The 26048-nt window shown below is 45.8% G+C and overlaps 1 protein-coding gene across 5 annotated transcripts in view; it reads left to right on the top strand.

The window, feature by feature from the left end:
• Positions 1–26048, top strand: part of CCDC141 (coiled-coil domain containing 141) — a 242401-nt gene that overhangs the window by 155530 nt on the left and 60823 nt on the right. For all 5 annotated transcript variants that reach the window (XM_075317398.1, XM_075317401.1, XM_075317396.1 and 2 more), the window contains 4 exons: positions 4055–4180; positions 7355–7543; positions 21741–21899; positions 25489–25635. In XM_075317398.1, the coding sequence (XP_075173513.1) occupies positions 4055–4180; positions 7355–7543; positions 21741–21899; positions 25489–25635 (621 nt within the window). The remainder of the gene's footprint in view (positions 1–4054; positions 4181–7354; positions 7544–21740; positions 21900–25488; positions 25636–26048) is intronic.

Genomic DNA, 26048 nt, shown 5'->3' with positions numbered 1-26048 from the left:
TGAAGTCTGGAAGCCATGGACGTCTCCAAATGCTGGGTTTCCTCCTTTGTGACGCTTTGAAGGCCTTTACTGCAGCTGACATTAATTGTTACTTGTTTGTGTCTCTTTCTGCCTTAAATTTTGTCTTAAGCATATGAAATGCAGCTCGATGAGGATGAGATCTGGTGATTGACTTGGTCATGGCAGAATATTCCACTTCTTTGCCTTAAAAACCTCCTGTGTTGCTTCCCCAGTATGTTTTGTGTCATTGTCCATCTGTACTGTGAAGCATCATAATCATAAAATCAACTTTGCTGCATTGGTTGAATCTGAGCAGAACCTCTCACCCTGTACATTTCAGAATTCATCCGCCTGCTTCTGTCTTCAGTCACATCATGCATGCCCAGCCATCACACTGCATCCACCATGTGTTACAGATGATGTGCTGTACTTTGGGTCATGAGTCGTTCAAAGCCTTCTCCATACTTTCTTCTTCGTCATTCTCGTACATCTTGATCCAAAAATGATTTTCCAGATCTGGGAATCGTCTTTAGATTTTTTTTGGCAAGTCTAATCTTTTTATTTCTAAGGCTGATTAATGGTTTGTACCTTTTAGTGAAGCCTCTGTAATTGCTCTTATGATGTCTTCTTCTCCTTATGGTAGACTTACTGTACATACTGAATACTCTACTTCCCGGAAAGTGTTCTTCACTTGGGTAGCTGTTGTGTTGTGTTTTTTCTTCACCATGGAAAATATTCAGAGATCATCCACTCCTGTTGTCCTCTTTGGATGTCGAGGCCTTTTTGAGCTTCCAAGCTCATCAGTGCGCTCTTTCTTTTTCACAATATACCAAACTGTTGATTTGGACATTCTTAACATTTCTGATATCTCTTTGACTTATTTCTTCCTTTTATTCAGCCTAATGATGGTCTGTTTTTCCTCTATTGAGAGCTCCTTTGACCGCATGTTGTGGGATTACAGCAACAGCTTCTAAATGCAAATGTCACACCTGGAATCAGCTCTAGACCTTTTAGCTGCTTCATTAATGATGGATTACCAAGAGAATAGCCCATACGGCACAGTAAAGACATTTTGAGATAATTGTCTAATTACTTTTGGTCTTTTGAAAAAGAGGTAGCTACATATTAAAGAGCTATAATTCCCAAACCCTTAAGACCCTGTCATACACAGAGATAAATCTGTGGCAGATCTTTGGCAGATCTGTGGTTGCAGTGAAATTGTGGACAATTGGTGCCAGGTTTGTGGCTGTGTACAAATGGAACAATATGTCCATGATTTCACTGCAACCACAGATCTGCCAAAGATTTATCTCTGTGTGTGATGGGGCCTTTACTCCTATTAGGATATGAATATCCTCAAATTAAAGCTGAGAGTCTGAACTTTATTCCCATATTGATTATATAACTGTATCTTGAATACATGTTAGTAAACAGCTAAAATGTAAAAAAATGTCTCACGTTCCAGATATTTCTGGAGCTAACTGTATTACCCCCATACTTTCAGGTCCAATAGTACAAAAGTAAAGGAGTTTTATACTTTATATGTTTTTTTATTTTATTTTTTTTGGAAAATTTTAAAAACACAAAACAGCATAATGTGTATCGTTTAGTCTCTGTTCACTCTATCATCAGAGACTTCGTAAATCATTGTGAACCATCATTAACCAGTGGAATTATTGTGCAAAAGATGCAGCAAACTGTTGTAAATCATGATGAAAAGGTGAATGGAGTCTAGGAACTCTGACTCCTATTTACAATATACTGATAAGCTGCGAAAATTTGTTTTACAAGTGGTGCACAATTATTATAATGGAGCCATATGTCTTACAAATAAGACAATGGAATAGAGGCTAAAATATTGTATTTTTATAGTTCAGATTAAGTTTTATTATAATTTTGCACAAAAAGTAACATCAACATTGCAAATCAATTTATCAGTATATGGAGTAATCACATTGAGAAGGCATGTAATTACAAAAAGATAAGATAACAAAATTGTTTAAGTCCTCAGTGGTTGATACCTTTTAATGGCTAACTATAAAGATGGTAATAATTGCAAGCTTTCGAGACTACTCAGGTCTCTTCATCAGGCATGGTATAACACAAAATCTGAAGAGTCACATATTTATACACAACAGGACTTAGAATAGTGCAGTAAAAAAAAAAAAGAAAAAAAAAACAAGTTATATGAAACAGAACTATCACTATGGCAGGGGGGCAAACTGTTGTGGGGCCATAAATACTGCTGCAGTTCAGTGTGAAAGTTTTATTGTCCTTTGATAAGGGTCTGGTCCGGGCTGTGAGGACAAAGGACAAAGGACAATAAAACTTTCACACTGAACTGCAGCAGTATTTATGGCCCCACAACAGTTTGCCCCCCTGCCATAGTGATAGTTCTGTTTCATATAACATGTTTTTTTGTTTGTTTTTTTTTACTGCACTATTCTAAGTCCTGTTGTGTATAAATATGTGACTCTTCAGAGTTTGTGTTATATTGAGCCTGATGAAGAGACCTGAGTAGTCTCGAAAGCTTGCAATTATTACCATCTTTATAGTTAGCCATTAAAAGGTATCAACCACTGAGGACTTTCTGTTCTTTTAAACAATTTTGTTATCTCTACTGGCTAAGGGGTGCTTCACACACAGCGAGCTCGCTGCCGAGATCGCTGCTGAGTCACGCTTTTTGTGACGCAGCAGTGACCTCATTAGCGATCTCGCTGTGTGTGACACTGAGCAGCGATCTGGCCCCTGCTGCGAGATCGCTGCTCGTTACACACAGCCATGGTTCGTTTTCTTCAAAGGCGCTCTCCCACTGTGACACACAGATCGCTGTGTGTGACAGCGAGAGAGCGACGAATGAAGCGAGCAGGGAGCAGGAGCCGGCGTCTGGCAGCTGCGGTAAGCTGTATCCAAGATAAACATCGGGTAACCAAGGTGGTTACCCGATATTTACCTTAGTTACCAGCCTCTGCAGCTCTCACGCTGCCTGTGCTGCCGGCTCCGGCTCTCTGCACATGTAGCTGCATTACACATCGGGTTAATTAACCCGATGTGTACTGTAGCTAGGAGAGCAAGGAGCCAGCGCTAAGCAGTGTGCGCGGCTCCCTGCTCTCTGCACATGTAGCTGCATTACACATCGGGTTAATTAACCCGATGTGTACTGTAGCTAGGGGAGCAAAGCTAAGCGGTGTGCGCTGGTAACTAATGTAAACATCGGGTAACCATACCCGACGTTTACCTTAGTTACCAGTGTCCGCAGCTTCCAGACGCCGGCTCCGTGCAAGCGCAGGGTCGCTTGCACGTCGCTGCTGGCTGGGGGCTGTTCACTGGTCGCTGGTGAGATCTGCCTGTTTGACAGCTCACCAGCGACCATGTAGCGATGCAGCAGCGATCCTGACCAGGTCAGATCGCTGGTCGGATCGCTGCTGCATCGCTAAAGTGTGAAGGCACCCTAACACGGTACAAAGATATATTTTACTTGTATCAAAATGATAAGACTAATTTATACCCCAACAGTTAACATAAAATAAACATCTCCTCCGTGGAAGCTCAGGAGGTTTTAAGATGGTGAGTAGGTTAGAAAGATCTGAGTAAGAAAAGGAGTAGGAAGGGGAAAATTAAACAAGGACTTGAGAGGAAGGAACAAGAAGGATCACAGATTAAGCAAGTGGGAACAAACATAAGGGAAGTCCGAGGGAAAAAAATGTCATCCAGCCAGCACGGGCCCCCCCCCTCCCAAACAGGGATGGACCAGTTCCTGCTCATCTTAGTCTCCCTCGGCTAGCCATGAGTCTCTATCAGGCAAATCCCTGAACAAGATCCATGGAGTCCATAGGTCTAGGACTCTCACTAAAATAATGTATTTTTATATCAATCCCTATTACGGCCTCAATTATCTTATATGAGGGTTCAGCATATAGCTCCATATTCTTAAACTTGACAGTTGCGGAGGTGCTGGCAACAAAAGTTTTCAAAGATTTGGTAACTGATTTTAAAAAAGAGGCAATGCAAGTTCCTAAATTCTGGAAATGATTAATGGATCCTTTTTTTTTAGGCTAATAACAGACTACAGGAACTAGAGCAGGATCTTCAGCCTTTGTCTTCACTCATCCTAGAAAATGACACCCAAAATCTTGTAAATGCACAAGAAAATCTAGATAACATCAAGGCAAAGTTCCAGGTGAGGCCGGCAGTACACGCATGTATGTTACCTTCAGCCCCATGTCATTTCTTTAAGAAATTGATTTGACTGATAGACGTAAATTATTACAGATGTGATACTAAAACAATAATGAAATGATGTAGTGTCAACCCCTTCTGCTGTGTACGAGTCCACATGCGACCTTCCATTACTGGAGCTTCCACTCTTCTTCTACTTATCTGAAAGCGTCTCCCTTCTGTCTCGTGTGCGTTATGTTTTCTATTTACAGAATGAAATTCAGATGGAAATCTTTAGTTGCTTGTTCACTAAAAATAGACCTAGAAAAATAACTTTCCCATGAAGAATCCATATCTAGAATTCCTAAGCATCGCAGTAGATTCTTGGTCTCCAACCTCTGTCTCCAGCTGTTAAAAAACTGTAACTGTAAGGCATATCCTGGTGACATCAGACTATCTTTCAGGCTTCACGTCCACTCTCATGTAAATTGGACAAGTGCAATGTGAAAAAAAATCAAATTGCACTCACACCAACTTTACTCAATGAGGCAATGTTCATCTGCAGCTGTAATCAGGCTGAGGATAAAATCGCAGCATGCTGCTTATGGCTGCCTATATCGGATGCTAGTCAATGGGTGCGAGAAAAATATCGGACTACACACAGACCATCTGTATTCCATCTGATATTTCGTACACATCTCAAAGTAAAAAAAATAGATGATAGAAAGATATTAGGTAGAATAGATAGATATCCGGCAGATACTGTATATAATCAAGAAGATGTGTGTCAGCTCACCCCTCTTCACTCCCGGACTCCACACTGATGCAAGGAACACCCTGGCCCGGGCGGAAGGCAACATCAGAAAGAACAGGAATCCAGCATCAAGGAGAATGTGTAGAAGAATAAAAAACTTTCTTTTATTGGAATTATTCTTAAAAACAGGTGTTCAATCCAGTAAGCACAGAGGCACAAGTATGGTAGCGGATTATCCAACGCGTTTCGACCAGAAGGTCTTACTCATGGCATGTGTTTTACCCCAAAATGGTCCCATATAAAGGGTGCACATTAAACGTCATTGGCAAAGCTGAGTGCTTAATTAAAACTAAAAACAGACAGGTGCATAATCCCATGCAGGGAAGATATACATAGGACAGGAATAAAAACATTTATATAAGAAACCGCAGTTGAAAAAATATGTATAAATATATATGTATATACACAGATCATGTAAAGTATTATAGAGGGTTGAATTTATTCTGGAGAAATATAAATGTGAAAATGTGCAAATGTTTCAAAGACTGTTGAACTTATGAAATGGAGGAATGGTTGTTTTAAGAGTAATGCAATGTCAAGTCCTATCAAGTATTCAGACTATGCGGTACGCTAGTATCCCATCTGAAAATTCAAGGGGACTAACTATTGAGAAATTTGCTCCCATAATTTCCTTCTCTAGCTGATTTGATAATTTAATTCTCCATGTCCATATAAATCAGGAAATCCATGCTTCCAAATATATGCTGGTAAAGTGCCGTGAAACGGCTGGAATATTGAAAGCATGGACAAAGATCTATTATAGAAAAATGTAGATATATATAATTGATTCAAGAACTGTTGAAGTTATAGATGGAAGAATATTATTTTAAGAATATTGTAGGATCAAGTCCTGTCGGGTGTTCAGACCGTGCGGTACCCTAGTACCTAGTCTGAAAATCCAAAAGGACTCTCTGTTGAGGAGTTTTCTCCTATGATTTCCTCCTCTAGTTGGCTTGATAACTTTTTCAATGCCCATAAAAGTTAGGGAGTCCGTGCATCTATCATGTGCGCTGACAAAGTGCCGTGAAACAGCTGAAATATTAGAAGCATTGACATTTAAGGTGTCAGAGAGATGTCGCCTGATTCTTATTTTTAATGGGCTCCCAGTACAACCTATGTATTGAATTTTGCAAAGAGTGCATTCTATTAAATAAACTACAAAAGAGGTGTTGCAGTTGATATAATTATTGATGTCATAGGTGAGACCTGTATGGGTGGACATGAATGTTTTACTGATTTTGGCATACCTGCAGGCTGTGCATTGGTTGTGGCCACAGCGAAAAAACCCTTTGCAAGAGAGCCAATTTTTGTGTGCCGTAGAGCCTGTAACCACACTAGGGGAAAGAATATTTGCTAGACTAGCCGCACGTTTAGCAACAAAGTTGATATCATGTTGCTCCAAAATATTGAAAAGAGTTTTGTCTTGATGAAGTAGTGGTATATGTTTTTTAATGATTTTAATTATGTCATTATATTGGGGAGAATAGGTGGTACTAAATGTGATTTTATCAGAACCACCAATTGCTTTCTTTTTTTTGTTTTTCAACAAGTCAGCTCTATCAATATTATGAACTATATTGCAAGCTCTTTTTAAGCTCCTGTTCTTTCTGATACTGTATATAATGTCACAACCACTACATATAAACTGGTACCCTTTTGTACCTTTCATGTGCAGTTTATCCTACAATTGTTTAGGCTTGCTTAGTTAATTAAATAAATGAAAAAAACAACATGGGATCCCACTATTTTATGAAGCTAACAGCAGATAGCTGAGGGCTGATATTATCAGGCTGGCAAGGTCCATGGTAATTGGTCCCATTCCAGCCTAAAACTACCAGCCCACCGCCACCTCAGAAGTGGCACATCACATTAGATCCGCCAATTCTCGCTCTTCACCTTGGCTATTCCTGATTGCCCTGGCGTGTTTTCAATTGGTGTAACCATATTTTGTTTTGGGGTTGATGCCAGCTGTGAATTGTACAAAAACACAGCTGGCATCAATTCCTGGTGTTAGTAATGGATGTGTCTATCAGATAATATTCACCAGCTTAAAGCCAGTGCATTAGGTGGACCACCTTTAAAGGGAGTCTGTCCCCTGACTATCCTCAAAGGCTACTATCATGGAATGGGTGCAGATTTCTGTAATCACATATGCTAATGAGACAGGACTGGACTGAAATGGCATCCCTTCCCCTGGACTAGTCCAGCTTCAGATCTTCTAAAATCTGTTTTGGTGCAACTCAACTGACAATGTCATACAATATGATATATGCAGCAGCAAATTACTGTTCTAGGGGTACTGCGTGTTGTGACCTTATGTCCTTACATGTCATTGAGAGTGAATTCTTATAATCTCCATAGTTGCCTTTTATATCTTACTAGAAACTCAATGATGAAATGGAGCAAGCTGTGAAGATCTCGGAGCTTCTAACTCGGGAAGAAACACAAATGAATGTAAAAACAGGGAAGATTCATGATCTCGCTCAGTATCAACAACGATTGAAGGACACAATTATGGAATATGAAGATTTTTTTATCAAAATTGTTGCATTTTATAGGATGAAGGCAGAAGTAAGTAAAGTCAAATTCAGAGGTACAGACCAGTAATATAAACAAGTGATAAGGTAATATAAATTTAAAGACTTTAAAGATAAAGGGGTTTGTCCGAACGCTGAAGAAATTTTAATCTAAATCCCTATTTATTCTCTTGCCTCAATATAAACTAATTTCTAATACGACTGAAATTAAAATTCCCTACCCTTCCCTGACTACACTAACAATTACTGAGCGTCTGATGATGCTTCATTTGAGAACCTCAGTTCATGGGACTGCTACACTGCTCACTAACAGTGGGTGCTGCTTTGTGTTGCCGGCTCTCCTGATCTGAGCTGGTAATACAGACTGCATTGTCACTGTGCAGATTGCATAATCATAAGCTAACCCTTAAAACAAGTGTCACTGATGACACTTAATTTCAGGGAAGACACAGAGTCTGTGACATAAAATACAAAAAAAGACAGTTTGCACTCTGATAATGCTAAAGTATGGAAACCATGAATGTGTGAACATGGACCTGCATTACTGCTAAGGAAAATGAGATATTTAGCATATATAAATGGCCATTTTTATATATGCCCAGTTGCCACGTCACAGAGTCTGTGACAGTGACCGCAGCCTCTGCCCCCTGATGATGTTTTGTTTGAGTATCCCAGCATGCACCAGGATTCTCAAATGAAGCATCATCAGACAGCAAATGGGGGGGGGGGGAAATACAACAGTAGTTCATAATCAGGTAAGGGTAGGGAATTTTTAATGCAACAGTATTAGAAATTAGCTTAGATTGGGGCAATAAATAGATAGGGATTTAGCTTGAAATTTCTTCAGTTTCATACCACCTCTTTAACCAATATAGCTGTCAACTCGTAAAAATTAATAATATATGGTATTCAGCATATCAAGCCTATAATATGGAAACCGAAGCAATAGAAAATGATACCAAATAAGAACGTCAGGGGACAGACCCATCCGTATCGCTGCTCAGGACAGCTTCATCAAGGGATGCTGCTGTTGTTGGAACACTTTATTAATTTTGCTGATGGTACCTTATATGGAGATTATACTACACATGTTTCACATATATTTTGTGTGACTTTTTGGATATATATTCCTTGTAAACACCTTATCATTCATTTATATTTTTGGAACTGGATTTCTAGGTCTTATATTTGATTATATACGGTATACATACGGTATATTTTTTTCATATATTTTGATACAGTGCCTACAAGTAGTCTTCAACCCCCTGCAGATGTAGCAGGTTTGATAAGATGCAAATAAGTTAGAGCCTGCACACTTCAAACAAGAGCAGGATTTATTAACAGATGCATAAATCGTACAAACCAACAAGTTATGTTGCTCAGTTAAATTTTAATAAATTTTCAACATAAAAGTGTGGGTCAATTCTTATTCAACCCCTAGGTTTAATATTTTGTGGAATAACCCTTGTTTGCAATTACAGCTAATAATCGTCTTTTATAAGACCTGATCAGGCCAGCACAGGTCTCTGGAGTTATCTTGGCCCACTCCTCCATGCAGATCTTCTCCAAGTTATCTAGGTTCTTTGGGTGTCTCATGTGGACTTTAATCTTGAGCTCCTTCCACAAGTTTTCAATTAAGTTAAGGTCAGGAGACTGACTAGGCCACTGCAACACCTTGATTTTTTCCCTCTTGAACCAGGCCTTGGTTTTCTTGGCTGTGTGCTTTGGGTCGTTCTCTTGTTGGAAGATGACATGACGACCCATCTTAAGATCCTTGATGGAGGAGCGGAGGTCCTTGGCCAAAATCTCCAGGTAGGCCGTGCTATCCATCTTCCCATGGATGCGGACCAGATGGCCAGGCCCCTTGGCTGAAAAACAGCCCCTCAGCATGATGCTGCCACCACCATGCTTGACTGTAGGGATGGTATTCTTGGGGTCGTATGCAGTGCCATCCAGTCTCCAAACGTCACGTGTGTGGTTGGCACTAAAGATCTCGATCTTGGTCTCATCAGACCAGAGAACCTTGAACCAGTCTGTCTCAGAGTCCTCCAAGTGATCATGAGCAAACTGTAGACGAGCCTTGACATGACGCTTTGAAAGTAAAGGTACCTTACGGGCTCGTCTGGAACGGAGACCATTGCGGTGGAGTACGTTACTTATGGTATTGACTGAAACCAATGTCTCCACTGCCATGAGATCTTCCCGGAGCTCCTTCCTTGTTGTCCTTAGGTTAGCCTTGACTCTTTGGACAAGCCTGGCCTCGGGTGGAAACTTTCAAAGGCTGTCCAGGCCGTGGAAGGCTAACAGTAGTTCCATAAGCCTTCCACTTCCAGATGATGCTCCCAACAGTGGAGACAGGTAGGCCCAACTCCTTGGAAAGGGTTTTGTACCCCTTGCCAGCCTTGTGACCCTCCACGATCTTGTCTCTGATGGCCTTGGAATGCTCCTTTGTCTTTCCAATGTTGACCAAGTATGAGTGCTGTTCACAAGTTTGGGGAGGGTCTTAATTAGTCAGAAAAGGCTGGAAAAAGAGATAATTAATCCAAACATGTGAAGCTCATTGTTCTTTGTGCCTGAAATACTTCTTAATACTTAAGGGGAACCAAACAGAATTCTGGTGGTGTCATGATGTATGTAGTTTTCTCCATTCCATATTTTTGTATAAGATGCCATGTGATGTATTTTACCTTCTCACTGTATTTGCTGTAATACTATGTCTTGGGATGTAAGTGACTATACCTTCCCCCAGCCTGTATCATATTGCACTCAGGCTTCAGCAATAGCTATTGTCATTGATTTGGTGGGGGTTGCATATCTATTGTTCTTCTCAGCATGGGACTTCTCCAATCTACAACTTGGTAAACAGAACAGAGCCAGCAGTCTAAAGTCCATTCATGCATCAAATGGCCAGGGGGAGGTGTGCCCAACTAAGGGGCTGATCCCAGGAGAGAAGAACATGTTAGTTCAGTTAGTTGGAGCTCGGCTGGAGAAGGACTAGGATCCATAGCTGAGGCTGGATCCTGGGGTCTGTGTGTGTGGACTGTTACAGACTGGAGATCCGCGGCCACGTGGGATTGCGTTTTGTTGTTCACCTGTTGGACTCAAGGAACTCATATAAGGACCATTGCCCTAATTCCCCTGGCATCGGAATACCAGGCGGTGCCCCTGGATCTTTTGTTTTTCTGTTGTGGACTCCTTGCAGATTTGAAGGATTTATATTTATGTTTGCTGCTTATTCTTTGTGGTTCCAATAAAGCCCTTTGGATTGTTCCTTGGCCTGGCGTCCCTCACTGCTCTGTTGCATACCTCGTCACAAACTGGTTGGCAGCGCTGGGATCAGAGCAGAAGGAATGGAGGACAATGGCTCAACATCAGGAACCAGCACTGCAGAGTACAAGACCTGGACTTTGGGGAGCCTGCAATCAAAGGCCCGTGAAGTAGGAGTTCGTTTCAAAGGACTCTCCAAGGAGCAGCTGATTGAGGCGCTAGAAGGAGTCTGTTCGCAAAATGACGTGGAGGAAGGATCCTCACAGCAAACGGAAGAAAGACGGCAGCCGGAGGTGAATACCCAAAAAAGTCAATGGGTTGTGTGGTACAAGGAAAAGATGGCACTGCTTGGAGATGAGGCCACCATAGAAGATAAGAGGGAGGCCATGCGTGGAGCTAAAGAGAAGGAGCGCAGGATGGAGGAGATGGCACTGCTGGATAAGGAGCTCGCTGTGGAAGCCGCGAGAGGTTCCAGACAGACTGTAACCCCAGCACCCATCATGAGGGAACTTCCCAGGGTGTCCCGCAAAGACTTTAAGCCGTTTAATGAGGCTGCAGGCGACATTGAGGGCTTCTTCCAGGACTTTGAGCATCAGTGTCGATTAATGGAAGTCCCGGACAGGGAGCGTGTCCGGCATCTGGTTGGGCTCCTAGAGGGGGGAGCTGCTGAAGCCTATAGAGCTATGGACCCTCGGTGGAACTGTGAGTATGCGGATATTAAACAGACTATTCTAGAACATTATGCTGTAACGCCAGACACTTACAGGACTCAGTTCCGTGCTTTAGCCTGTGATGGGGAAGTGTCTTTTAAGATATATGCTCATAGACTCAAACAAATATGTAATCGCTGGCTGGAGGCAGAGGAGGCCTTATCTTGGGAGACCTTCCTGCAGGTCATCCTAAAAGAACAATTCTTTGCCCAGTGCCCCGCTGAGATCCGGGAATGGGTGCGTGAGAGAAAACCAGCGACAGTGGAGGAAGCTGCTGCTCTCGCTGATGAGGCTCTCACCATCAAGCCTCAGTGGAGGGTTCTGTTGGAGGATGGAGAGACGCCTAACAGCTCCACAACACCGGATGCCCCCAGTTATTCTGTCCCCATTGTTCCCCGTTCCTCTAAGCCACCACATGTTGATACCCGTGTTAATGTGCCTCCAGTTGCTTCTACTGCACTTTCTGGAATACGCCGGGGAGAGGAAGTAACAGAGCGCAGGTGTTATGTTTGTAGGCATCCCGGGCATTTGCAGGCCTCATGCCCAGCCAGCCCATGGAGGAATCATCCTCAAACCCCTACAGCACCTTCAGGTGGGAGCCGGCCTCCAAGTTCCCCTACCCCTTACCCAAGAGGACGCCTTGGATGGAGGGAGACCCAGCTCAGATGCTATCAATGTGGACAGCCAGGGCATCGGCAAGTCTCCTGCCCAGCTGTTCAAATGAGGACTGATCCTGCACCCAATCGGATTGTTAATTATTTACAGCCCAGTGCCATGGAGGAAGATGTGGCACCGCTATGTGAGGACTGGCCTAGTGACTCAGCCCCCCATGTTGCACCACCAGGAGTTTACGGGGTGCGACCTGCAGTTATGACGACTTCTGCTCATCGAGGTAAGCACTTGCAGGAGGTTGTGCTGGATGGACAGAGACTTGTTGGATTTTGTGACTCGGGTGCTTTCCTCACACTTGCTGATCCCCGAGTGGTTCGGCCTGAGGCAATCCATAGAGGACCTGGGATTGTCATTGAACTGGCGGGTGGACAATGGAGGACTATTCCCACAGCCACTGTGGATCTGAACTTTGGTTTTGGAGTCAGGCGATGTGTGGTTGGGGTGATGGGTGGTCTGCCTGCAGCTGTTCTCCTGGGCAATGATGTGGGAGAGCTACGATGCCAATTCGTGGCTGCATGAAGCCACATGTAAGTAACGCTCTGCCTGTGTGTACTTAACCAGTGACCTGTAGAGGTCCCTAGTACGTACACAAGTTGGGAGGGGAAGGAATTTTCATGATGTATGTAGTTTTCTCCATTCCATATTTTTGTATAAGATGCCATGTGATGTATTTTACCTTCTCACTGTATTTGCTGTAATACTATGTCTTGGGATGTAAGTGACTATACCTTCCCCCAGCCTGTATCATATTGCACTCAGGCTTCAGCAATAGCTATTGTCATTGATTTGGTGGGGGTTGCATATCTATTGTTCTTCTCAGCATGGGACTTCTCCAATCTACAACTTGGTAAACAGAACAGAGCCAGCAGTCTAAAGTCCATTCATGCATCAAATGGCCAGGGGGAGGTGTGCCCAACTAAGGGGCTGATCCCAGGAGAGAAGAACATGTTAGTTCAGTTAGTTGGAGCTCGGCTGGAGAAGGACTAGGATCCATAGCTGAGGCTGGATCCTGGGGTCTGTGTGTGTGGACTGTTACAGACTGGAGATCCGCGGCCACGTGGGATTGCGTTTTGTTGTTCACCTGTTGGACTCAAGGAACTCATATAAGGACCATTGCCCTAATTCCCCTGGCATCGGAATACCAGGCGGTGCCCCTGGATCTTTTGTTTTTCTGTTGTGGACTCCTTGCAGATTTGAAGGATTTATATTTATGTTTGCTGCTTATTCTTTGTGGTTCCAATAAAGCCCTTTGGATTGTTCCTTGGCCTGGCGTCCCTCACTGCTCTGTTGCATACCCCGTCACAAACTGGTTGGCAGCGCTGGGATCAGAGCAGAAGGAATGGAGGACAATGGCTCAACATCAGGAACCAGCACTGCAGAGTACAAGACCTGGACTTTGGGGAGCCTGCAATCAAAGGCCCGTGAAGTAGGAGTTCGTTTCAAAGGACTCTCCAAGGAGCAGCTGATTGAGGCGCTAGAAGGAGTCTGTTCGCAAAATGACGTGGAGGAAGGATCCTCACAGCAAACGGAAGAAAGACGGCAGCCGGAGGTGAATACCCAAAAAAGTCAATGGGTTGTGTGGTACAAGGAAAAGATGGCACTGCTTGGAGATGAGGCCACCATAGAAGATAAGAGGGAGGCCATGCGTGGAGCTAAAGAGAAGGAGCGCAGGATGGAGGAGATGGCACTGCTGGATAAGGAGCTCGCTGTGGAAGCCGCGAGAGGTTCCAGACAGACTGTAACCCCAGCACCCATCATGAGGGAACTTCCCAGGGTGTCCCGCAAAGACTTTAAGCCGTTTAATGAGGCTGCAGGCGACATTGAGGGCTTCTTCCAGGACTTTGAGCATCAGTGTCGATTAATGGAAGTCCCGGACAGGGAGCGTGTCCGGCATCTGGTTGGGCTCCTAGAGGGGGGAGCTGCTGAAGCCTATAGAGCTATGGACCCTCGGTGGAACTGTGAGTATGCGGATATTAAACAGACTATTCTAGAACATTATGCTGTAACGCCAGACACTTACAGGACTCAGTTCCGTGCTTTAGCCTGTGATGGGGAAGTGTCTTTTAAGATATATGCTCATAGACTCAAACAAATATGTAATCGCTGGCTGGAGGCAGAGGAGGCCTTATCTTGGGAGACCTTCCTGCAGGTCATCCTAAAAGAACAATTCTTTGCCCAGTGCCCCGCTGAGATCCGGGAATGGGTGCGTGAGAGAAAACCAGCGACAGTGGAGGAAGCTGCTGCTCTCGCTGATGAGGCTCTCACCATCAAGCCTCAGTGGAGGGTTCTGTTGGAGGATGGAGAGACGCCTAACAGCTCCACAACACCGGATGCCCCCAGTTATTCTGTCCCCATTGTTCCCCGTTCCTCTAAGCCACCACATGTTGATACCCGTGTTAATGTGCCTCCAGTTGCTTCTACTGCACTTTCTGGAATACGCCGGGGAGAGGAAGTAACAGAGCGCAGGTGTTATGTTTGTAGGCATCCCGGGCATTTGCAGGCCTCATGCCCAGCCAGCCCATGGAGGAATCATCCTCAAACCCCTACAGCACCTTCAGGTGGGAGCCGGCCTCCAAGTTCCCCTACCCCTTACCCAAGAGGACGCCTTGGATGGAGGGAGACCCAGCTCAGATGCTATCAATGTGGACAGCCAGGGCATCGGCAAGTCTCCTGCCCAGCTGTTCAAATGAGGACTGATCCTGCACCCAATCGGATTGTTAATTATTTACAGCCCAGTGCCATGGAGGAAGATGTGGCACCGCTATGTGAGGACTGGCCTAGTGACTCAGCCCCCCATGTTGCACCACCAGGAGTTTACGGGGTGCGACCTGCAGTTATGACGACTTCTGCTCATCGAGGTAAGCACTTGCAGGAGGTTGTGCTGGATGGACAGAGACTTGTTGGATTTTGTGACTCGGGTGCTTTCCTCACACTGGCTGATCCCCGAGTGGTTCGGCCTGAGGCAATCCATAGAGGACCTGGGATTGTCATTGAACTGGCGGGTGGACAATGGAGGACTATTCCCACAGCCACTGTGGATCTGAACTTTGGTTTTGGAGTCAGGCGATGTGTGGTTGGGGTGATGGGTGGTCTGCCTGCAGCTGTTCTCCTGGGCAATGATGTGGGAGAGCTACGATGCCAATTCGTGGCTGCATGAAGCCACATGTAAGTAACGCTCTGCCTGTGTGTACTTAACCAGTGACCTGTAGAGGTCCCTAGTACGTACACAAGTTGGGAGGGGAAGGAATTTTCATGATGTATGTAGTTTTCTCCATTCCATATTTTTGTATAAGATGCCATGTGATGTATTTTACCTTCTCACTGTATTTGCTGTAATACTATGTCTTGGGATGTAAGTGACTATACCTTCCCCCAGCCTGTATCATATTGCACTCAGGCTTCAGCAATAGCTATTGTCATTGATTTGGTGGGGGTTGCATATCTATTGTTCTTCTCAGCATGGGACTTCTCCAATCTACAACTTGGTAAACAGAACAGAGCCAGCAGTCTAAAGTCCATTCATGCATCAAATGGCCAGGGGGAGGTGTGCCCAACTAAGGGGCTGATCCCAGGAGAGAAGAACATGTTAGTTCAGTTAGTTGGAGCTCGGCTGGAGAAGGACTAGGATCCATAGCTGAGGCTGGATCCTGGGGTCTGTGTGTGTGGACTGTTACAGACTGGAGATCCGCGGCCACGTGGGATTGCGTTTTGTTGTTCACCTGTTGGACTCAAGGAACTCATATAAGGACCCTTGCCCTAATTCCCCTGGCATCGGAATACCAGGCGGTGCCCCTGGATCTTTTGTTTTTCTGTTGTGGACTCCTTGCAGATTTGAAGGATTTATATTTACGTTTGCTGCTTATTCTTTGTGGTTCCAATAAAGCCCTTTGGATTGTTCCTTGGCCTGGCGTCCCTCACTGCTCTGTTGCATACCCCGTCACAGGTGGTTTGAGGGGTTGAATAATAAATGACCCTCTGAATAAACTTTTCACAATTTAAAAAAACAAACAAAAAAAAAAAAACATTCTTTTTTGCTGCAGTGCATTTCACACTTCCAGGCTGATCTACAGTCCAAATGTCACAATGCCAAGTTAATTCCGAATGTGTAAACCTGCTAAATCTGCAGGGGGTTGAATACTACTTGTAGGCACTGTATATGTGTATATATATATATATATATATATATATGTACTTATTTGTTGATATCAGTGATGTTGATATTTTGGTTTTAATTATTTTTTAACTATGGAGCTTTATTTATGGCCATTAATAAAATATAATATTTTTCATTAGTTGTATGTACGTGTCAATATTGTACTGCTTTTTCTTCCTGTTTTTTTTTTGCCTTTGAGGGCCTATCTTAATGATAGGTTAGCAATATCACAGTAGTGGAAAACTCTTTTAAGCGCAGTGCCTGGAGTAAAGGTACCGTCACACTTAGCGACGCTCCAGCGATCCCAACAGCGATCTGACCTGGCAGGGATCGCTGGAGCGTCGCTACATGGACGCTGGTGAGCTGTCAATCAGGCAGATCTCCACAGCGATCAGAGATCAGCCACCAGCCACCAGTGACCCGTGTAACGACTCTGTGCTTGGTAACCATAGTACATATCGGGTTACTAAGCGAAGTGCTTTGCTTATAGTTACCCGATGTGTACCTTGGCTACGTGTGCAGGGAGCAGGGAGTCGGCTCCTAGAAGTTGCGGACGCTGTTAACCAAGGTAAATTTCGGGTAACAAAGCAAAGCGCTTTGCTTGGTTACCCAATGTGTACCTTGGTTACCAGCGTCCGCAGAAGCCGGCTCCCTGCTCCCTGCACATTCAGTTATTGCTCTCTCGCTGTCACACACAGCGATGTGTGCTTCACAGCGGGAGAGCAACGACCAAAAAATGGTCCAGGACATTCAGCAACTATTAGCAACCTCACAGCAGGGGCCAGGTCGTTGCTGGATGTCACACACAGCAACATCACTAGCAAGATCACTGTTGCGTCACAAGAACCGTGACTCAGCAGCGATGTTGCTAGCGATGTCACTTAGTGAGACGTGGCCTTAAGAACTGCAGAATTACTTTTAGTGATCTGGAAAATTCTAAAACTTTTTATACTTGTTTATGACTCGATTTAAACAATGGGTTATTTTTTTTTTCCATTTTTCCCAAGAGCTGTGTCTAAGAGGGGTAAACTTATAAAAAAAAAAAGCATTGTAAATTCAAGACAATTACAAGCACATCAAGTGAATAAGAAGTGCACAAAACCAAAGCTCAGATTTTCTTTGAGAACGCCTAAAAGCGACCGCAGACACATTTAGAAGCAAGTAGACAAAAGCTTTATGTTAATGAGACTTCACAGGACTATGGAGGCGATTTCCTGAAGTAGTTTTACACAATTTTAGACTACAAAACATAGTAATTAGCTATGCAAATCACGTTCTACATGTGTTACACATCTTGCTTTGCAGGGCTGCTCTTATCTTTTAGACTGGATTCATTCAGGCTCTTATTATGTAGAATTGAAACATGCATGTAAACTATTGAGAAACCAAAAGGGATGTTGTTTTCTTTCTGGGCTTTTTATAACTGATTTACAAAGACAAGATCCAGTGTTGGTAGTCTTTTGCAAATCACTTAAAGGGAACCTCTCCATATGTTTCTATGTTTCTACATATGGAAGAAAGCCAAAACTGATAAATGAAAGCAGAACACCCAAATCACTAAAATAATCTTTATTAATGTATATCAAAAAGCAAAAAAGGATAAAACCGGTAGTGTGCAACAAAGGAACCTTAGAAGTTAAAGAGCTCCAAAAAATACGAGGCACAATAAACATTCAGATATTATTGCAGAGATATTAAACTGTGCACAATAATGTCAAAATGGGGCAGCAATATTGGGGAATCAACAGCTGAAGGACACTGGTATAATAATGATAACTGAAAGTAGGGGGCAAAAGCCACATCAAGTGCACCTCAAAGTGGAGATAGTAAAAGTGTATACCAGTAGTGGATGGTGAATAGAACCATCTTGGGGGGTGGGATACAGACCCCAAAGCGTGTTTCGCATTAGCTTCTTCCAGGGGTTTGATTTGGATGTTCTGCTTCCTTTGTTTATGTTTTTTTTGGGAGGTTCCCCCTTTAGCTGTAGGCCATCTTTTTAGGTAAATATGTGTAGAGTGTCGCAGGGCAGTAGTCGTGGTCAAGGGACTGACTATGGACACCCCGGCGCACTACATGAAAAAGCTGGTCTGGGCTGGGTGTGTGGACTTGTGTTGTGTGGGCTGTGAACCCGTGCAGGCCTCATACTGCCACTGACTTGGCTGGCCAGGACCAGATGATAACTCGTACTCAGAAGGAGACCAACATTTTGTTTCAAACAACATTACTTTATTCAACGGTTCAGTCTCAGGAACAACTTTACACATCAGATTGTAGGCACATATTTTCCAGTAGAATACAATTCTACAAGGCCTATTCAGGCACAGTCTCCGTTCCCACTGGATTGCTTCAGGTCTTACTGGTCGTGTGAGTTCCAGTGCCCTGCTTAACACTGCAGTCCAACTCGTGACAGTCACTTTCCTTTGCAGCGGCTCCATATCTAATCTTCTCGGAGATGAGATGCCCAGGGGTCCTATCTGTCGCGGGCGGAGGAGGGGAGGCTGTGCTCTCCCACTGCTCGGGTCCGGCTGCCGCTGCTCTGCGGCTGCTGCTGCTCGGTGGCTCGAGCGATGGGCCGGATCCCGGGGACTCGAGCGGCGCTCCTCGCCCGTGAGTGAAAAGGGGTGGTTTGGTTTTGGGGATATTGTCCGTGACGCCACCCACGGTTGTGGTGATTGTGTGGACACCACCGCTGCTCTGGACGGGGATCCCGGGAGCGGTGACAGGGAGCAGCTTTAATGTTAGTTCTCCCCTCCGTGGGTAGGGGGTTGGTTGTCCCGGGTCCCAGTGATGGGGTAGGGATGAATGACAGGCGGGTTGCGGGGCCTGGTGAGGTGCAGGGTCGCAGGGGCAGCGCTGTGCCGTACGGCACGGGGGTACTCACTCAGCCTGAGACGATGACACAGTTCTCGGTGAAACACACGGCTGGATGGACGGGTCCCCCAGACGGCTGCGGTTGCTTCTTCCCCGTAGGTTAGTGATGACTGTCTCTCCCTGCACCTAAGTTCAATGTTGGTAGCGATGGGTTCCCACCGGTAACCCGCTCCCCGACTTGGATGTAGGCCGGAGGAGCCCCTTTTTGCCCGCAAGCGCTGGCCCTGGGAAACGGTTGCCCTTGGCGGTGGCGGTGTCTCCCCTTCACGGTTGGACGGTTGCCTTCTATCGGGACTTGACTGTTTGGAAACCCGAAGGTCCCATTCACTAACGGATTCGGCAAATTCACGGCGACTCCTAGCCTTGCCGGGGTCCAAAAAGCCCCTGCCAATGGTGCTGGCTTCTCCTTGTGTATCGGTCCGGTACCGCCGGGCCACCGTCCGTCCACGGTCCTTACGGCAAACTCCGATAGGCCACTCCTGCAGACGGTCACCACCGTCTGCCAACCTTGCTGATCCGTCCGGGCCACACACCCGGACTCACTTCAGTCTGCTCTCTTGCCACTTCACTACTCCTCACTTTTCCTCCTTCCACTTTCACTGTCCAAGCTCAACTCTTCTCTCCTTCACTTCCCTAGCTTAACTGCCGCTTTTCCCTCCTCCAGGACTGTGAACTCCTTAATGGGTGGAGACCAACCGCCTGGCTCCACCCCCTGGTGTGGACATCAGCCCCTGGGGAAGGCAACAAGGGTTTTGTGTCTGGCTTAGATGTGCCTAATCGGGGTGTAGGGTGTGGTGGTGTAGTTACCTGTGGCCCCTGGCTTGTCCAGGGCGCCACATATCCAGGGGTGGATATATCATTGGTGCAACTTGTGCAGCCGCACGGGGGCCTAAAGGTAAAGGGGCCTATTTCTACCTCCAAAACAGGTGGCATTGTGCATTTTGATGAGCTCTTGGGCTGCAAAGGGCCCATATATTGTTTTTATTTTTGCACAAGGTGCCTCTTTCTGTCTAAGTCCGCCAGTGCTCCTATCACAATGGCCAGAGTAAAGTCTTGTGCTCCCAGATGCTTCTGTACCACTTCTCCTCTTAGGGGAGGGGATGAGGGCTAGCCACTAGTGCCAGAACAGAGTTTTGTGCTATTGGGTGCATGGGAAGAATTTGCTAGGGTAAGCCGACATTGTTTACACGCCAGTTAGGATTACCTCCTTACTTTGATGGTTAGGGGCCTGGCCACTAAAGGTCTGTGCTCCAGCTCCTATTGTCTGAGACCACCACGTTTGAGCTTCGTTCTCTAGTCTTAATGCTGTTCTCACTCTGTGTCTTGGTCAGCACTCAATGTAACGCCTGCCTGGATCAACAGACTCAGGTGGGATGTAATGGACAGACTAGAGGGAAGCCACTCACCAAGCAGGACCCCCAGAACCCTGAAACCCTTTAACCCCTATACAGGGATTTGGAATTACACAGGGCCCTGGAGATCACTACCTGTGGAAGGCTGCAGTCCGATGAGAGTAGTCGTCAGGCAGGGTCAAGCCAGAAATAGCAGAACAGGGACAGAATTGGCAGACAAGGACGTAATCAGAAAACGTAGCAGAGGTCAAATCCGGATCGGGCAGCGAGGTACAAAAGCAGCAGGCAGAAGGGTAGTCAGAAAACATGCAGAAGTCAGCCCACAGGAATCACAAAACAGAATATGGCGGATCAAGAGCCAGGAAATCAGAACTATCTCTGGCAGAGGTGAGCAGACAGGAGGGGAGCTAAGAAGGGTGTGGTATCTTCCCATTGGCTGTAGCTGAACGCTGGCAACTTCAGCTGGAAGACACACACCACCTACAGTCAGCCAGTGGTACTGCAGACCCCAAGATAACCCAGCCCAGTGGATGATCGGAGCCTGCACCCACCGGTGCCGCTGGCATCGACTCCTCTCCCATCACCAGCACCATCCATGGCATGAACACGGCGTCGCCTGGCAATCGGAGCAGAAGTCACTGGAGCGGACTCCGGTGGTGACGTAACACTCAAGGATTGCATCTCGAATTTGATAACCAGCCAAAGTAAAGCTGATGGCTGAAGGCTGCACCCCGCAGTTGTCTGCTTTACCTGTGCTGGTTATCAAAAATAGGCAGGACCCCAAGTATTTTTTTTTAATGTATTCCCTATCCACATGTTTTACGGGGCAATTGCCCCCATTTTGTTTCCTTTTCCAGCCCCCAGCTCTTACTGCGATCATTTTACAGTCATTTTACAGGACAGAAATTGAGGTCTCGATTGACTTATATGGGGTTTAGAGGCCGATGTCTAGTCCAGGTCCTGAATCAAACTTTAAACTAAAGTTTGGCTAAACCCAGTGAACCTGAATTTCCATGGGTCCTCTCATGCTGATTCTTGTGATCTCTATGAGAGATCCTCTGCCAGGCACTAAGCCAACAATACTGGCATTATTTTAGCTGTGAGTTGAGTGCGGTATCTGTAAGGGCTATCAAAGAAGTCAACAAGTATATAATCCTTTATTGTAATTCATTTTTAATTTCTTTCTTTTTTTCTTTTTTTTGATAGCTTAGTATTCTGAAAACAGAGATGGAGCAATCAAAGCGTACCTGTGCTTTGTATGAAAACCAGCCGGCAACAAAACAGGAGCAGCAAACCCATATCCAGAGTTTATATAAAATCGTTCTAAACTTGGGAACACAAATTATTTCTACAGCACAGCATTCAGTAAGTTGGATTTTACTTTGTACGAGTTTTCTATAAATGGATGTATACAGATCAGTGCTATGCTATTTCTTAAAGCATAGCAGTAGGTTTATGTGACTTTTCAGAGTAAGCTGAGGGTGTATGTAAGGAATAACACTAATTCTGGCCATTCTATCACTTGTATATGTGACGCCCTGGCAAAACCTGGTTGTCACAGAGACTGCACAGATCTTCCAGGTGCAGGATTCCATCCTCCTTGGCATACCAACACAAACCCACACTTGGATACATGACACCAGCCAGCAAAGCCTAGTCACCCCCCATGACAATAGGAACACACCAGTGGGCGGGACCAGGCGGATGGGAGTGCCCACCTAGGGGTCCTGAGGGGTCCTGGGAGGGAACACAGGAGTTGAGTACTGACAGTCAAAGAGAGAGGAGTGTGGAGTGACAGCGAAGTCAAGGATGGGGCCCCTGGACTACCGGACGGCTGACTAGGTGGCAGACGGCAAACAGGACCACAGGTGACGGAGATCCGGTCGCGGGAGATCTTAAGTGGACCGAGGCAGGGTTGTAGCCCGCCGGTGCTGACAGCGGCAATCCGGTCTGGAGGCCGTGCACAGTCGGGGTGCCTGGACCCTAGGGCGAGGAAGGTTTCAAGCCCCTTGTTAATTAGCCAGCCGGGGACAAGATTCCACGTCTTGTCCCACCAGCAAGCCCAGAGAGCGAAACAGAAGCCCAACGCGGGGGATAGGGTGTCTGCCAGAACCCACAAAGATCCCACGGGTCAGATTTCGCGGGCCACAGCTCCCAACATACAAAGTTACCGGGAGTGAACTTCCCCATTTCAAGCTAAGCTGTCCTGTTGAAGACAAAAACACTGAGTGCAGGAGGAAGGGACCCCTGTTTGCTGTACCAGGGTGTGGGACCCGAATACACCCGCCGGAGGTTACCGGTCACTGGCAATTTGGTTTACCACTGGAGTCTGTGTGAATTTCTTTGGAACTGAGAGTACACCATTCTGGCTCAGTCCATCTCTGCATGACACTCTCCGCAGCATCCTCTCCCGTACACCTGGGCCCCGGGACAACACCTCCCCTTCCCGTGGAGGGGATACCATCCTGCTGCCCCACTCCATCAGCCTCGGGCGTCCCATATCCAGGCAGCGGCGGTGCTACCAACCCTCACCGCAACCCATGGGTGGCGTCACTAACAAACTCTTCCCATGTAAATACACCCTTTCTACGGTTGTGAGGACGGACGGCCGCACGAGCCCGGGTCCGGCTACCACTTGAGACACAGTAACGAACCCGGATCCGAGCAGCCCTCTGCAGTGGTCTGGCCCCCGTCCGCAACATATACTGAATGTTTCACCTGTTTTCCATCTACAGGCTTGTGATGTTCAGTTGTCCCTGAGCTACTAGATGGAGATTTCTGTGATGTCTCCTACACACTTCACGCAGAAACATAAGGAATTCCCGCTCCCCCATTTCTTAATAGCACATGCTCAAAAGCAGCAAGAGCATGAAATACATTATCCAGGAGTATAGAGCAGTGGAGCAGTGAATCCAGCTTATTCTAGCAGTAGTACCAACTAAAAGGAAGGAGATTCAGATTAAACATTAGGAAAAACTTTCTGACAGTGAGGGCAGTCACAGAGGGGAACAGGCGACCACGGAAGGTAGTGAGGGCAGTCAGAGAGTGGAACAGGCGACCACGGGAGGTAGTGAGGGCAGTCAGAGAGTGGAACAGGTGACCACGGGAGGTAGTAAGGGCAGTCAGAGAGTGGAACAGGTGACCACGGGAGGTAGTAAGGGCAGTCAGAGAGTGGAACAGGCTACCACGGGAGGTAGTGAGGGCAGTCAGAGAGTGGAACAGGCTACCACGGGAGGTAGTGAGGGCAGTCAGAGAGTGGAACAGGTGACCACGGGAGGTAGTGAGGGCAGTCAGAGAGTGGAACAGGTGACCACGGGAGGTAGTAAGGGCAGTCAGAGAGTGGAACAGGCGACCACGGGAGGTAGAGAGGGCAGTCAGAGAGTGGAACAGGTGACCACGGGAGGTAGTAAGGGCAGTCAGAGAGTGGAACAGGCTACCACGGGAGGTAGTGAGGGCAGTCAGAGAGTGGAACAGGCTACCACGGGAGGTAGTGAGGGCAGTCAGAGAGTGGAACAGGCTACCACGGGAGGTAGTGAGGGCAGTCAGAGAGTGGAACAGGCTACCACGAGAGGTAGTGAGGGCAGTCAGAGAGTGGAACAGGCGACCACGGGAGGTAGTGAGGGCAGTCAGAGAGTGGAACAGGCTACCACGGGAGGTAGAGAGGGCAGTCAGAGAGTGGAACAGGCTACCACGGGTGGTAGTGAGGGCAGTCAGAGAGTGGAACAGGCTACCACGGGAGGTAGTGAGGGCAGTCAGAGAGTGGAACAGGCGACCACGGGAGGTAGTGAGGGCAGTCAGAGAGTGGAACAGGCAACCACGGGAGGTAGTGAGGGCAGTCAGAGAGTGGAACAGGCGACCACGGGAGGTAGTGAGGGCAGTCAGAGAGTGGAACAGGCTACCACGGGAGGTAGTGAGGGCAGTCAGAGAGTGGAAAAGGCTAACACGGGAAGTAGTGAGGTCTCCATCAAGAGAAATCTTCTGGGATGATTTAGAAAAACCTGCACTCACACATCGGGTTGCACCCTATGGCCCTTGAGGTCCCTTTCAACTCTATCATTCTATGATTCTAACTATGTGTCTCTGCTTATCTTTTTCAATCTGCTTCTCCCTCCTTATGCTCTCCCCCGCCATAGATTTTAATATGCAGATTTATTACGATCCCTTATTGAGATGTGAGCTTGCAATCCATCTTGTCTTAAAGAGAACATGTCACGTCAGATAACACCATTATTCTGCAGATGTAGGGTTAATCTGCAGGTTAATACCATTAGAAAAGTGCTCACCCGCCATACTGAAAGCATAGATCTCTGGAGAAAATTAACTTTATTCTTTTAGAGAGCCACCGGCTTTCAGTCATACACGTGTGTTAGTCACAGCTCATAGCATAGTGAGTGATGGTCCACTGACAGTCAGCTTAACAGTTCATCAACGCATAGCTGGGTGTCAGTCACAGTAGGAACCTGCTTACAGTGCCTGCTCACAGTACCAATAGCAGTGACTGCACCCGCACTGGTACACCTCTATGACTGAAAGCTGGCGGCTCTGGAAAGAAATAAAGATTAATTTCCTTCCAGTAGCTGTGCTTTTATTATGGCTTCCAAACTTATTTATAAACACCTTTAATTTGCAGAAAATAAACCTTGATCTGCAAGTTAATAGCGCTATCAGACATGAATAGGAGCTAGACACATTTTAGTATTAGTATTTCTGAGTGAATGAGTCCAGAAGGCAGAAGGAGGAGATAAGGCTCATAAGGGGAGAAAGAAGCATGCTTATACCATAGTTATTTTTTAAGAATCTAATGTAACATAGGAAAAGATGCAGAGAAAAGAAAGACTAGAGCATAAATATATGTTTAAAGGTAGATATTGATTTTGGGAATACATAAGAGGAATTACTTAAATTACAACGAGTGGCAAACACTATAAATAACTTTTATGAATTCTCTTTTTAGAAGTACATTACTATATCCTTACACGACCTTCAGCACCAAATTGATGACTTGGAACGTGACAGTGCCACCTGGAGCTCCAATGTTAAAAACCAAGAAGAGAATGTATCAGGCAATGTACCCAGCATATCCATAGAGGAGGTCAATGAGGTGAGTTGAAAACAAGTGCCAGATTGTGAGTGATGGGAGGGAGGATTTAGGGGAGTCTGTTGTGCTCCACGTGCTCCACATTTTACATCTAGCCACTGCCGGAGATGGAAGCAGCTGATCAGTGGTGATGTTGATTATCCATCGTTGTGATATTGATGACTTTTCCTGTGACTAGGTCTAGGTTGTCAGTATCACTGTAGTGGAAAACCCCTTTATTGGCTTCTATCATTGAAGAAAATCCGATCAAGTTTTCATCCCTTTTTTAAAGATAATTGCAGCCAAGATTTTCAAGCAGCACAATGGGCAACTAAAAATGTGCAGGTTGCATTCATGTTACTACAAGACAAGACAAGACAGCAAACACTAAATTATTCTTAAAATTGTTCAGTATGTTTTTTTCGTATGTTGAATTT

This window comes from Anomaloglossus baeobatrachus, chromosome 7, assembly GCF_048569485.1.
Source record: "Anomaloglossus baeobatrachus isolate aAnoBae1 chromosome 7, aAnoBae1.hap1, whole genome shotgun sequence".
NCBI classification, from domain to species: Eukaryota; Metazoa; Chordata; class Amphibia; order Anura; family Aromobatidae; genus Anomaloglossus; species Anomaloglossus baeobatrachus.
Note: the sequence above shows the minus strand (reverse complement) of the source record. Positions and strands in the feature narration are given on the sequence as shown.